Source organism: Pseudophryne corroboree, chromosome 12, assembly GCF_028390025.1.
Source record: "Pseudophryne corroboree isolate aPseCor3 chromosome 12, aPseCor3.hap2, whole genome shotgun sequence".
NCBI classification, from domain to species: domain Eukaryota; kingdom Metazoa; phylum Chordata; class Amphibia; order Anura; family Myobatrachidae; genus Pseudophryne; species Pseudophryne corroboree.
This window is the reverse complement of record NC_086455.1, coordinates 164,859,080-164,872,259: the sequence shown is the minus strand read 5'-3', so window position 1 is coordinate 164,872,259 and position 13,180 is coordinate 164,859,080. Positions and strand designations below refer to the sequence as shown.

Here is a 13,180-nt window from a genome sequence, read left to right as displayed (position 1 = left end):
GAACAAACACCAAGGACGGGTCCTGCGGTCGATCCCTCTGGAGCTAATGGTGTCCAGTAGCCTAAGAAGCCCAAGCTAGCTGCAAGCAGGTAGGTTCGCTTCTTCTCCCCTTAGTCCCTCGTTGCAGTGAGCCTGTTGCCAGCAGGTCTCACTGTAAAATAAAAAACCTAACATATACTTTCTTTCTAGGAGCTCAGGAGAGCCCTTAGTGTGCATGCAGCTCGGCCGGGCACAGAAATCTAACTGAGGTCTGGAGGAGGGGCATAGAGGGAGGAGCCAGTGCACACCAGATAGTACCTAATCTTTCTTTTAGAGTGCCCAGTCTCCTGCGGAGCCCGTCTATTCCCCATGGTCCTTACGGAGTTCCCAGCATCCACTAGGACGTCAGAGAAAAGTGGAATTTTAACCCTGTACATGGCATGGTAACTGTGGTCAATTAAGTATTATGCCCATTAATTAGAAGTGAAAACAAAATGTCTGTCCTGTAGAGGACCCAGATAGTGTACAATAGCGGCTCTCCTCCTTTGCTACACCCTGTACCAGTGTTCCAGCGTGGCTTGTAAGGCAGGAAGCGCTGTGTGTGCTGTCTGTGGCCTCAGTAAGCAGAGGAAGGCACCAAAACGTTGCTGATCCCGCTCTGAGGTAGCTCCGCCCCCTCCAATGGCGCCGGAGCTACAGTGATTATTTATACTGGCAAAGAGGCTAATTCAGTAAAGATAGCAAATTCTGCTGATAAGCAGAATTTGCTATCATTTTGCTCGCATGCTGGGGGCCGCCCATCACTGGACAAGGCCGCCCAGCATACTGACCGGCGCCTCCCCCCTTTCGACAAGCAGAAAATGCGATCGCTTCACAATTTCTGCTTGTCGGCAAAAATTAAAGACCACTCCTGCCGGAGCAGCATAGCTGCGGCCGCAGGAGTCCCGGCGCCATTTTACCTGTCGCGGTGGCTGCGTGTGACGTCACGCAGCCACCTCGACCACACCCTCAACACGCCTCAGTTCATCTGCCTCCGCCCACCGTTCGGGTCACCCCGCCCCTGCAATGCTCCGTCTCCTCCCTGGAAACAAAGCGTTGCCACACTCCCCCCTTCCGCCCCGCGATCGCCTCTGCCTGATTGACAGGCAGAGGTGATCGCATTTTCTGCGCCCCCCCTCCCCGCAGAAAGTACGGGCGCATGTGCCCGCAGGCCCACCGCAAAAATTCCGGTTGGATTGCGATTTGCGACCCAACCTGAAATAGCCCCAAAGTGTCCCGTTTGCTCAAAAACATAACACAAGCGCTAGTTCAAACGTTTGGCAGCCAGTCTACATGGGGGACCCTAGTGGGACCCCCCCAGGAGGGTCCCGTATGCCGCGGCCACGTTCAGCCACACTTTGAACTGGCGGGGCCCCCGGTTTGTACTCACCACAGACGTCACCTTCAGGCAATGTTAGGGGTGTGCGGCGTGCTGCGGCTGTGACAGCCAAGGCGCAGTGCCCCGGCTGAACAACCCCCCCTCAGGACGGTGGTCCTGCAGCGGGGAAGCGGCTCTGCACCTCACAAGGCCGGTGACCGTCCCCCCTAACTCCCATGGTGCAGGTATGTTGTTACCCAAACAGCATATCGAAAATAACAAACATTAAAAAGAAATTGAATAAAACTCTCTGAAGCTTAGAGATGTGCATCCTCTCCTGAGGGAGGAGCATCAAGGGGAGGAGCCAGCACACCCAGTGAAGAAATTTAAAGTGCACTGGCTCCTTTGGACCCTGTCTATACCCCATCGTACTAGATTCCCCAATATCCCTTATGGATGCTAGAGAAATAAGCGCTATTCTCAAGCTTCAGTCATTATAACATCCATTACAAATACAAAGTATGATGAAAAAGATGTAAATGCTCTGTGGAGTCAGACATTGTTGTGGGCCGCATACCATTCATCTTCTGCTTTACAGAAATGCCTGGTTCTCCTTATACTGGCCTGCATACGCAAATGTCTGCTTTACTCGGTTGGTGGCGTGGGAACACCGGGCGTGTGGCGGTATTCCGTCCACCGGTAATATGCCGGCTGCCAGGATTCCGGCATCGGTATCCTAAGCGCAAGGATCCCGACAGACGGCATTTTAACTGCATCCTCCATGCGCATAGCCTAAGCGGTGGGTACGTTTATCATTTATTCGTCGTCGCCACATAAAAATCAGGGAAAAAAAATATTTAGAGTTTAATTAGTTTTACAATCCCCCGTTCTAAAGTTACAGTGAAAGTTTCCTGTTCACTACCTCGTACGCCTAAGAATCCAAATCCTCCTCACGCTTCGCATTAAAAGCCAGCGGCATTATAAAGGAATAGAAATAACTTACCATGTAATCCTTTCTAGAACAAATGGCTGGAATGATATAAAACGTATTTTCTGATGCGCTATATAATTAGAAAATGTTAATTGACGGCGACAAGTTTCCCTTAAAGCTCGCTCATGTGTTAAATGCCTATTGTAGAATATTCGAGCCTCAGATCCGCATGGCTGAAAGTCAGGAAAAGCTGGAGGAACCTGGCTTCTAAACCCCCCCCCCCCTTACTTTACATAATCCACTTTGTTATAATTAAAGGAAGCGCAATTCAAAAATGCACTTTAATGAGGAGCCCCCCCCCTAAATATTAACGATGGAAGACGAGACACATCTTGGAGCAGAGCCAACATTGTTTGAAGTGCGATTCACCGTTCAAAGTGTGCGTCATTCACAAAGAGATTCCTTTCCACCTACATCTCTACAACAGAAGTCATTTCTATTACTTCAAAGCCACCGTGTGTAAACAGGATAAGTGGTGTTAATTTCTCACCGGGAGATGACACAAAAGTACCTCAGAGATGTGCTTGGGAACACTTTAGGTGTGCGGCCTGTGTATTGTGTGGTAATTTGCTGGTGCTATGGCTACAACAGAGAGGTTCACGTGAAGTCCACGTCAAACACACCACAGAAATAGGGCCAAACACCCCTGAGGCATGTGCTGGGATGTTGAGGGAACAATGTAGAAATCAAATGGTGGACACCTGTGAAATACGGTTAATTATTTATTTGCAAGTACTAAGATCAGGCTGGAGGTGACAGAGTGGGCAAGAGACGGCCTGGCGTCCATTAATCTAACTAATGCCAGCCATACTTTAAGCTTTTATCGTGAAACAGGCTCGGACAGGGACACTAAGCTAGGCCAGGAACTCTGGAAACACAGAAGATGCAACTTTTACCTCATATTACTGAATACATCTGCTTCTGAAATTGGGCAACCCTCTGTGTTCTCCTCTAGACAAAGATTTATGCATGCAATATGAGGAGACATGAAATCCTCTCACCCCACTTTGTGCGAGAAGCTGAAATATTAATGAGTCAGAAAGTGGATGAATGTGTCGGCAAGCTCCGCCATCGGCGAGAAGAGTCTTGCCTAGCATAAAATAACATTATATAACACATGTCAAAACTGTAATTTAGTTCAGGAGTATTAACGTTATTAAAAGCCTGGCATATCATCAGGGAAACTGCAGCTTACAAGCCTTCTTGCTGTACAAATGCCACATACTATGGCGTGAACTGCAATCCGAAGACGCGTAGGCTAGGAGAGGGAAGGTAATTAAGCACAGTGTGAGGAGCAGCTGTGTGCGACATGCAGATAAAAACAAATATTCAGCATTATACAGAGGCCCCCGACGTCCAATCGTAGCATATCGCAACGGGAGCGGCAGCCAATCAGCATTCACATCCTGACTCCAGCTTCCACCTGTGTATTTTCCGCTCATTCTGCATAATCCCCCAAGACTGACTTTTTGTTGATAAACCAATTTTTTATGAAAACTAAAGGGAACGGTACAATTAATCTGGACGCGGTGCATTGTACAGTATTAAGGGGAGGGGGTGGAAGTGACAGCCGAGCCAAGGCAGGGGGGGGGGGGGGGGGGAATCTCACGTCTGTTTCTTTTATATATTAATATGCAGGTTATTATTATAATATTTATTATGCAGTAGATTATTCATTTTATGTTAATATTTTCATTATGTTTAAAGATATTAACTCAATGTTATCAGTAATTCTCTCTATATGAGGCAAACGGCAGCGCCAATAATTGTAAAGCACACGCAGAGACGCGTATAACGTTTTTGAAATCCCTCAGTATAGGCCGTCTCATCTCCAGCCAATCCATTCCCATAATTTGGGGCTTAAACGCATTGATGGACGATAACGAGAAGCGTGGACCTGTATTTCTAAAGATGGCAATCTAGCTGAGCAAGAGTCAGCCACTCAGATGGTGGCGAGGAAATCCCCCCCCCCCCCCCCCCTTCATTACCTCATCACAGTTCCTGGGGCTGACCTGCGAGCACCTCGTCTCTTCATCCTCAGGTTTAATTACAGTCTCTTCATCAAACTCTTCAAGGGAGTCTTGTAGCTCCGGCACGGACCGCCGGCCGTAACGCTTTCCATCCTTGATATATTTCGGCTGGGCTTCAGGGGAGCAATCTGGAGTCAGAAATCAAAACGAAAAAAGGTTTCAGCGCTGGTCACAGAGATCGATAAAAGCACCTCTGGCTTTTTGTGATAACAGAGATTCTGCAACAGGAAAGCCGGATAATGAGGCAAAATCCCTTCAAAAGAAGGTGGCTTAATTAAAAGGAAGTTACAGCTGAAACAGAAAACTCCACTTTCAGGTGGTGAGCGAGTGGTTCCCCTGGAGGCTCTTCCAGGAGCTCCACAGGAGGTATCAATGCTTCTACCTTCCAGAGTCTGCTTCTCTGGAGAATAACGTTCCACTTACACTGAAGATAGATGAATAACTTGGGGGTCTATTCATTAAGCCTTGAAAAGAGATAAAAGTGGACGGAGGGCTAGTTTGAAAAATAACAGCTAGGTGCTGATTGGCTGGTACTTTATCTCCATCCACTTTTCTCTCTCTCCAAGGCTTAGTAAATAGACCCCCTAATTACTAAAGGTTTGTACACTCAAAAGGTTTGATGTTACCAGTTACAACCCCTTTAGCTTATTTTGTTAACATTCTGGTCTTAAATTTGCTGTCCACCACGAATGCTACTGCTGCAAAATTTGTATTGGTCCCTACGCCCAGTCACCAGGCTTAAACCCACGACACACAGCGGAACGTCCAGCCCCCGGCTTCCGTGACACCAACTATAAAATGTGCTATATACTACAGTACAGGCCATGAGGCAGATGTATGAAGCCTGGAGAAGTGATAAAGCAGTGATAAGTGGAAAGTGATAAGCCAATCAGCTCCTGTCAATTGACATATTGGAGCTGATTGGTTGGTGCGTTATCACCTTGCACTTATCACTGCTTTATCACTTCTCCAGGCTTAATAAATCTGCCCCAGGGTAGCTAATAACTGGAGTTATTTTATACACTGTTGTTACAGTATATCACATTATGATCAGCCTGTGTATGTGTAAAGGATAATGATATGCTATTCAGTGTCATCATAACTTTTAATCACCAGCCATCATTATTATTATGTCATTTATATAGCGCCACCAATGTACGCAGCGCAGTACAGAGACTAGGTCATTCATATCAGCCACTGCACATTTTGGAGCCAACAGTCTATGTGGGTCATTCTGAGTTGATCGCACGCTAGCAGTTTTTTGCAGCCGTGCAAACGCATAGTCGCCGCCCACGGGGGAGTGTATTTTCACTTTGCAGGAGTGCGAACGCCTGCGCAGCAGAGCGCCTGCAAACACATTTTGTGCAGAACAAGACCAGCCCTGTAGTTACTTATCCTGTGCGATGATTGCTGCGACGAGTGACACGGTAATGACGTCAGATACCCGCCCAGCAAACGCCCGGCCACGCCTCCGTTTTTCCAAACACTCCCAGAAAACGGTCAGTTGACACCAGGAAACTCCCACATCCTGTCAATCTCCTTGCATTCGGCTGTGCGATTGGAATCGTCGCTAAAACCAGTGCAAAACCGCAAAGGGCTTTGCACCCGTACGACATACGTGCGCATTGTGGTGCATACGCATGCGCAGATTAGCTGTTTTTTTTCACTGATCGCTACACAGCGAACAACGGCAGCTAGCGATCAACTCGGAATGACCCCCAATATACCCTAATACTCAAATGTGGGGAATGGGGAAAAACGTCTGCACAAGTGTTAGTATCGAGTGAATCACGTACCCCGTAGTAACATTACAGTCTCACAGCCCCACTATTCATTCCGGGGGTGCTGCCTAAGAACAATAGTTTACTGAGAACAAAAGAAAAAAGGGATTAACTTCTACAGCCGCACAACAAATCACTGATTTCATATATCACCTTTATTGTTAGGACTATTAAAGCCTAACCAGTGAAATAGGTTATAGCAATGTGGACGCCATAGAATGTGCTGAAATCGTGAAATAACGTTAGAAAAATGATTTGCTGTTCTGTCACTAAATGCTGCTGTCCTGTATTATATTATACATCTAATTATGTCGATGAGCAGAATACCTCTAGTTCTGATATATACGCTGATCAAAAGAAATAGAGGTAAAAAGATTATAGGTGTAAATACACCGTATTAATGGGCAATATTATGGTGAAATGAGTAAATGGTATAACAACATTTCTTTATTTCACAACTTCAGCACATTCTATTGTCTGCACATTGTTATATCATAATTCACTGGTTAGGTTTTTAATAATCATACCAATAAAGGTTACAGTTCCAATCAAAGATTTATTATGCGCCAGTATGACAATCCCTTTGTTCTTCTTTTGTTCTCATTCTATGGGGGACATTTACTAAGCAGTGATAAGAGCAGAGAAGTGAGCCAGTGGAGAAGTTTCCCATCAACCAATCAGCAGCCCTGTATCATTTTATAGTATGCAAATTATAGATGCTACTTCAGTGCTGATTGGTTGCCATGGGCAACTTCTCCACTGGCTCACTTCTCCGCTCTTATTACTGCTTAGTAAATGTCCCCCTATATTACCTAACATACAAGTCCTCTCTCACAGACACACAAACACACTACAATGAACCTATTGGCATGTTTTTTGGTGTGTAGGAGGAAACCCATGGAAACATGTGGGGAGAACATACAAACTTCACACATAAGACTGACTTGAACTTATGACATCAGCACTGTGAGGTTATAACACCACGTCATCATCTTTTACTATGATTTTAAATTATTTCATACTATCTGGACTAATAATCATCAGCAGCACGGATCTTCGCACCAGGCCTCAGGCACCTGCAACAGATGTGGCGACCGAGAGGCATGGCTGCGTGCTCCTGTACCTCAGCATATGGCCGCCTTTGTGCATATACGTCATTTCTGTCCTCTCCTGTGCCTCCCCTGTATCTGTAAGGATGATGAAGTGTTACAGTAGATGCACATGTTCTGAATAACCCCCTGAATCCATAAAGAGGTGTGTTAGCAAACCAAAAGCAAAAAAGCAAGTAACTGGGCAAAACCATGTGCACTGCCAGTGGGGCAGATGTAACATGTGCAGAGAGAGTTAGATTTGGGTGGGTTATATTGTTTCTGTGCAGGGTAAATACTGGCTGCTTTTGTTTACACTGCAATTTAGATTTCAGTTTGAACACACCCCACCCAAATCTAACTCTCTCTGCACATGTTACATCTGCCCCACCTGCCGCGCACATGATTTTGCCCATTAGTGTGCTTTTTTGGTTTGCTAACAAACCTGAATAAGGCCCAGAGTACAAACTTACCAGTTTTCCGTCACTCAGAGAGGTGTAAGAACCCCTCTGTGTAATTCTATACTTTATGGCATAAACACTGTAATACTATATATTTGCCAAGGGTCGTTTATGAAATGCAAATTGCTCTTGTGCTGTCCCGCTCCTACTATTTGTGTTTATCTGTAATTGCATGGTGTGGCGGGCAAGATGGCGGCACCTGCAGGAATGCTTAACAGGCAGATGGCGGGAGCACCTTGGCAAGTGCCATATAGGCAAATGAGTGCACCTAGTATATAGCAAATAGAAAAAGATTTAGGGGGTCATTCCGAGTTGTTCGCTCGCTAGCTGCTTTTAGCAGCCATGCAAACGGATAGTCACCGCCCACGGGGGAGTGTATTTTTGCTTTGCAAGTGTGCGAACGCCTGTGCAGCCGAGCGCAGCAAAAACATTTTGTTCAGTTTCTGAGTAGCTCTGGACTTACTCAGCCGCTGCGATCACTTCAGTCTTTTTGGTGCCGGAATTGACGTCAGACACCCACCCTGCAAACGCCTGCATTTTCCCAAACACTCCCAGAAAACGGTCAGTTGACACCCATTAACGCCCTCTTCCTGTCAATCTCCTTGCGTTCGGCTGTGCGATTGGAATCTTCGGTAAATCCATCGCCCAGCATCGATCCTCTTTGTACCCGTACGACGCGCCTGCGCATTGCGGTGCACACGCATGTGCAGTCTTGCCGTTTTTTTACCTGTTCGTTGTGCTGCGAAAATCGGCAGCGAGCGATCAACTCGGAATGACCCCCTCAGTTCCATGAGATCGGTGTGTACGGTGGGTGTGGGGAATGGATATTTATGGAGGCTCTCCAAAGTGGACAGACTCTCTCCCCCCCCCCCCCCCCCCCCGCAAGAGAGTTAGGGGGAGATGTACTAAGCAGTGATAAAAGTAGATAAGTGAGCCAGTGGAAAGGTTTCCCATGGCAACCAATCAGCATTGACGTAACATTTAAAATGTGCATACTATAAAAGTATACAGAGCAGCTGATTGGTTGCCATGGGCAACTTCTCCACTGGCTCACTTCTCCACTTTTATCACTGCTTGGTACATGTCCCCCTTAGGGCTACAGTCACAAAGCTGCCTCTTTCGTAAGTGGGTGGGTTTGAGGTAAAAATGTAAAGCGGCATATGGCATTTAATGGTATATATTTTGCAATCGCTCCATTCTGCAGGAAATCACGTTCCCAGGTGAAAAATACACTTTCCTGTAATAACCTACAAATACAGAAATGAGAGAGGTGTATAAACACTGTCCCATTATCATATCACTCTCAGGGCTGTTTAAGACAAGAGATTAAGCGAAACAGAGCAGTGACTTAGGGAAAAGCAGGAAATATGAGAGGAACGACGGCCGGGGGGGGGGGGAGAGGGTCCGGCAGCTTCCGTGTGTCAGACTCTGCAGTGACGCTGTTACCGTTTGTAACATGCACAAACCAACAAATGTTCCACACCTACTAATTAGCAGACATGCGCAAATAAAAACAGACATGCGTATAATGCAGAATACTAATTGGACAGAATACACAAGAGACTGTAAGAAAAGGGGCGTTAGATGGGGAACCTTTCATCTGTAACCTGGACAGTGTTACATCCATCACGAACATAAATCAGAATGGACACTGGTGCAATTATAAAGCAGTAATGAGTTGCAGGCGTCCTTGCTCTGGGTCAAGGAAAATATCCAGACCCCCCCACCCCCTTCCATCACAAGACGGACCTAAGAACAAATAAATCAGCCGGGTCCTAAAATCCCACCCGACCAAATGACTTGTGTCTTTATTAATCTGAATGTCAACACCTATAGCAATAGTGACTGTATTGTAGCTCACAAGATGCACATTCACAACACACACACAATTAAGGGGTCTATTTATGAAGCAGTGAAAAGTGTGGAGAAGTGACAGTGGAGAAGTTGCCCTTGGCAACCAATCAGCATTGACGTAACATTTATAATTTGCATACTATACAATTGTACGAAGCAGCTGATTGGTTGCCATGAGCAACTTCTCCACAGACTTGCTTATCCACGTTTTTCACTACTTCATGAACAGACCCCTTAGTGTGTGCGAGAGCCTCAAGGGGTGGTTTTACAAACGAGGCACCTGATTCATGTCCCAACGCAAAATAAAAACATCACGCAAAGTACAGACGCTCGTTACTTTGCACATGTTGTTCCAAGTAAGCAGCAGTGATGCTCATTCCAATCACATCTGTAGAGGCCCAGGGTGTAAATGTGGGCACCGAACATTGGAGTCAATCCAATTACCCGCATAGGATGCGAGCCGACGTTACAGCGGCGTTGAAAATGCCGACACCGCATCTCGCACCCCTCGCGGCCTGCTCTCAGACGATACATTGCGGGTAGATGGATTGACGCCATGGTCTAACACGGTCCAACAAGATCGACCAATGTTAACAGTCATTTCTGTGCTGCATACTGGCACTGTGCTCACACGTAATTCCCGCCGACGTTACTTTTCAAAAACAAAAAATCTCAAAAATTATTTTAGTAACTGGTCTATTGGTGCCGATTACGTAGAACTCAGACTTGGGTCTTTTTGCTCAATGTAATTACAGTCTTCACCAGAATGACGGCCAATGCGCAATGAAGAGGGAGGGGCGGCGGGGGGGGGGGAATAAGACTGTCAATGAGAACATGGATGAGCCATTGAAACAAGCTGCTGGCATTTGGGCAACTGGGCCAGGAGGAGGAAAGGTGGTGGGGGGGTAATAGTCATGTGCAAGTCCGGTTTTATACTGGCAAAAGGAGGCGTCTCTGTATCAGGGCTATTGCTTCCTGCACCTTGCCATACTTGCGCCAATGCACAAAACACCTCAAGTCTGACAGCGATGTCACTGAATGTGTGCGCAAATGACGGGTTGCCTGCGACGCCTCAGTCATAACTTCTATATAAACACGAGTGGATGCTATTGGGGCCAATGCGGACTTGTAAGCAAGATAATTGTAATTGCCCTGCATTGTGTACACAAAATTACACACGTGTGTTGTACGCACATCTGCGCCAGTGATATCATAGCAGTCATCATTATCAGCACACACTTGCGCAGCCTTATACCTTGCGTAAACGATAAATCAGAAAGCAGGCGTCATTATGTGGACGCAAAACTCTGCCCGCGATCCCATCAACTCGCCCCCCAGTGAGCTTAGCGCCCATCAGGACGCCCCGTTAGAACCCATTAACGACCCTGCAGCCGCAAGTTGAAATACCGATGAGATGCGTACTACTCGGTATCTTCCGTAGATGTATACGCGCAGACATGGAGTTTGCGTGATGTGAACAATACGCAAAATGCAGACGCAAAACCGGCGTCCATTCACCTCAGCTGCGTTGTCTTTTGAGGCGTTGCTGGCTTTCAAAATTGTGTTACATATTCATATTAATTTCTATTCCATTGTGAGGTTCAAGGACAAAAGAAACGTCTGGACGATGGGAAATTAATAAGATCCTGGATAAAAAGGATTGGGTGCGTTACTGTGTGTTTGCAGGGACGGAGAGAAGAGGCGGGGGGAGGGGGAGAGGCGGGGGGGGGGGGGGGGGGGCAGGGGTTGAGGTTTAATTGTGATTTAAAAAACACCAAAAGATGTCTTCAGCTATCACATCAATGGGGAGGCTGAGTTGGTCTTCCTTTGAGCAGAACACTTCAAAACTCCATCAGACCCTTTCCTGCAGATGTATTCCTTTAATAGTGAGCTGTGAGCTTGAAGCGTATTATCAGGAGGCCTCCAAATACATTATTTAATATCCAACATGGAGACCTGTTTTATTTGGCTGGAATACATTGTATCTATAAAATAGTCATCAGTGGGGGGCACGGGAGATCTCTGCGTGAGACACTAGTGTTTCCTTATCCAGATTCATAATAGCTGTACGGTATTAAGAGAGCGCAGAACAAAGCCACCGCGCTGCTCTGAAAATGCCGATTTAATCATCTTTTATTGCAACTTTATAGAGTGACTTTCAGAGTCAGGAATTTTGTAGATTTGCCAGGAGAAATATTGGCGTTTTGGGTGGCAGATAATAGTTTTGCTACCCAATTATCTGTATTTCTAAAATACCAATTAAAAAAAAAAAAAAAAAACAACAACCTTGCTTTGGAAATTAATCACTGAGGGGGACATTTACTAAGTAGTGATAAGAGCGGAGAAGTGAGACAGTGGAGAAATTTCCCCATCAACCAATCAGCAGCACTGTATCATTTTATAGTATGCAAATTATAGATATTATTTCAGTGCCGATTGGTTGCCATGGGAAACTTCTCCACTGGTTCACTTCTCCGCTCTTATCACTGCTTAGTAAATGTACCCCTAAACCTCCAGATTATCATACATGAAGAGTAAAGGAAAATACATGGTTAATTATAACTATATTATACATCAGCTGATGTGGACGGAAGTGAATTTGTTTGGTGCAAAAGGTTGCATCTTTGCCAATGTATATTCAGTCATGGGGGCGGTCAGTCAGAGTTGATCGCTCGCTAGCTATATTTTGCAGCGTTGCGATCACATAGTTGCCGCCTATAGGGGAGTGTATTTTCGCTTTGCAAGTGTGCGAACACCTGTGCAGCCGAGCGGGACAAAAACGTTTTGTTGCAGTTTCTGGAGTAGCTCTGGACTTACTCAGTCGCTGCGATCACTTCAGCCTGTCCGGTCCCGGAATTGACGTCAGACACCCGCCCTGCAAACGCTTGGACACGCCTGCGTTTTTCCAACCACTCCCTGAAAACAGTCAGTTGACACCCACAAACGCCCTCTTCCTGTCAATCTCCATGTGATCGGCCGTGCGAATGGATTCTTCGCTAAATCCATCGCCCAGCACCGATCCGTTTTGTACCTGTATGACGCGCCTGCGCATTGCGGTGCATACGCATGCGGTTTTGCAGAGTTCTGACCTGATCGCAGCGCTGCAAAAAAAATAGCTAGCGTGCGATCAGGTCAGAATGACCCCCATAGTCTGTGCCTGCTGTTCTCTCTGAATACAGAGTAGAAACGCTTCATGGAGAGGGGACTACAAGCATTGGCTGGGTCATGTTGATGTAAATGCGTCCCCAAGCGGACCACGGCAAAGATGCACTCACCGGACAGGGAGCGTTTGGTACTCTATGCCTGGTGCTAAATTGATGACGGTCGGCCGCAGCTTCTAATTGGCTGGGCACATATTGATCCCTCCCACTGATACATTTATTATTAATGTGGCTGCCACAGTCTATTTGCATTATTTATTTCTTGTGCGTAATCTGCCCCGGACAGGAAATTGGGTTTTAATTTTTTTTTAAAAGGGGAAGACAATGGATATTTGTATTTAACTGAACTGATTAGTACCTTAATGTTGTATATGTGCCTGCATTCAACTGTATTTTTCATGGTATATGCAACTTTTGAACCAGCCCCTAAAGCCGGGTACACACTGGGCGACTTCCGCTAGTCAGCAATTAGCGCTAT

At 46.2% G+C, this 13,180-nt stretch overlaps 1 protein-coding gene across 9 annotated transcripts in view; it reads right to left on the bottom strand.

Annotated features, from left to right (window-relative positions):
* NIN (ninein) overlaps window positions 1-13,180 on the bottom strand; it is a 135,284-nt gene that overhangs the window by 74,765 nt on the left and 47,339 nt on the right. For 6 of the 9 annotated variants that reach the window (XM_063948424.1, XM_063948425.1, XM_063948429.1 and 3 more), the window contains 2 exons: window positions 7,215-7,325; window positions 4,316-4,485 (listed from right to left, as the gene is read on the bottom strand). In XM_063948424.1, the coding sequence (XP_063804494.1) occupies window positions 4,316-4,485; window positions 7,215-7,325 (281 nt within the window). The remainder of the gene's footprint in view (window positions 1-4,315; window positions 4,486-7,214; window positions 7,326-13,180) is intronic. The other 3 variants (XM_063948427.1, XM_063948432.1, XM_063948426.1) reach the window with 2 other exon arrangements.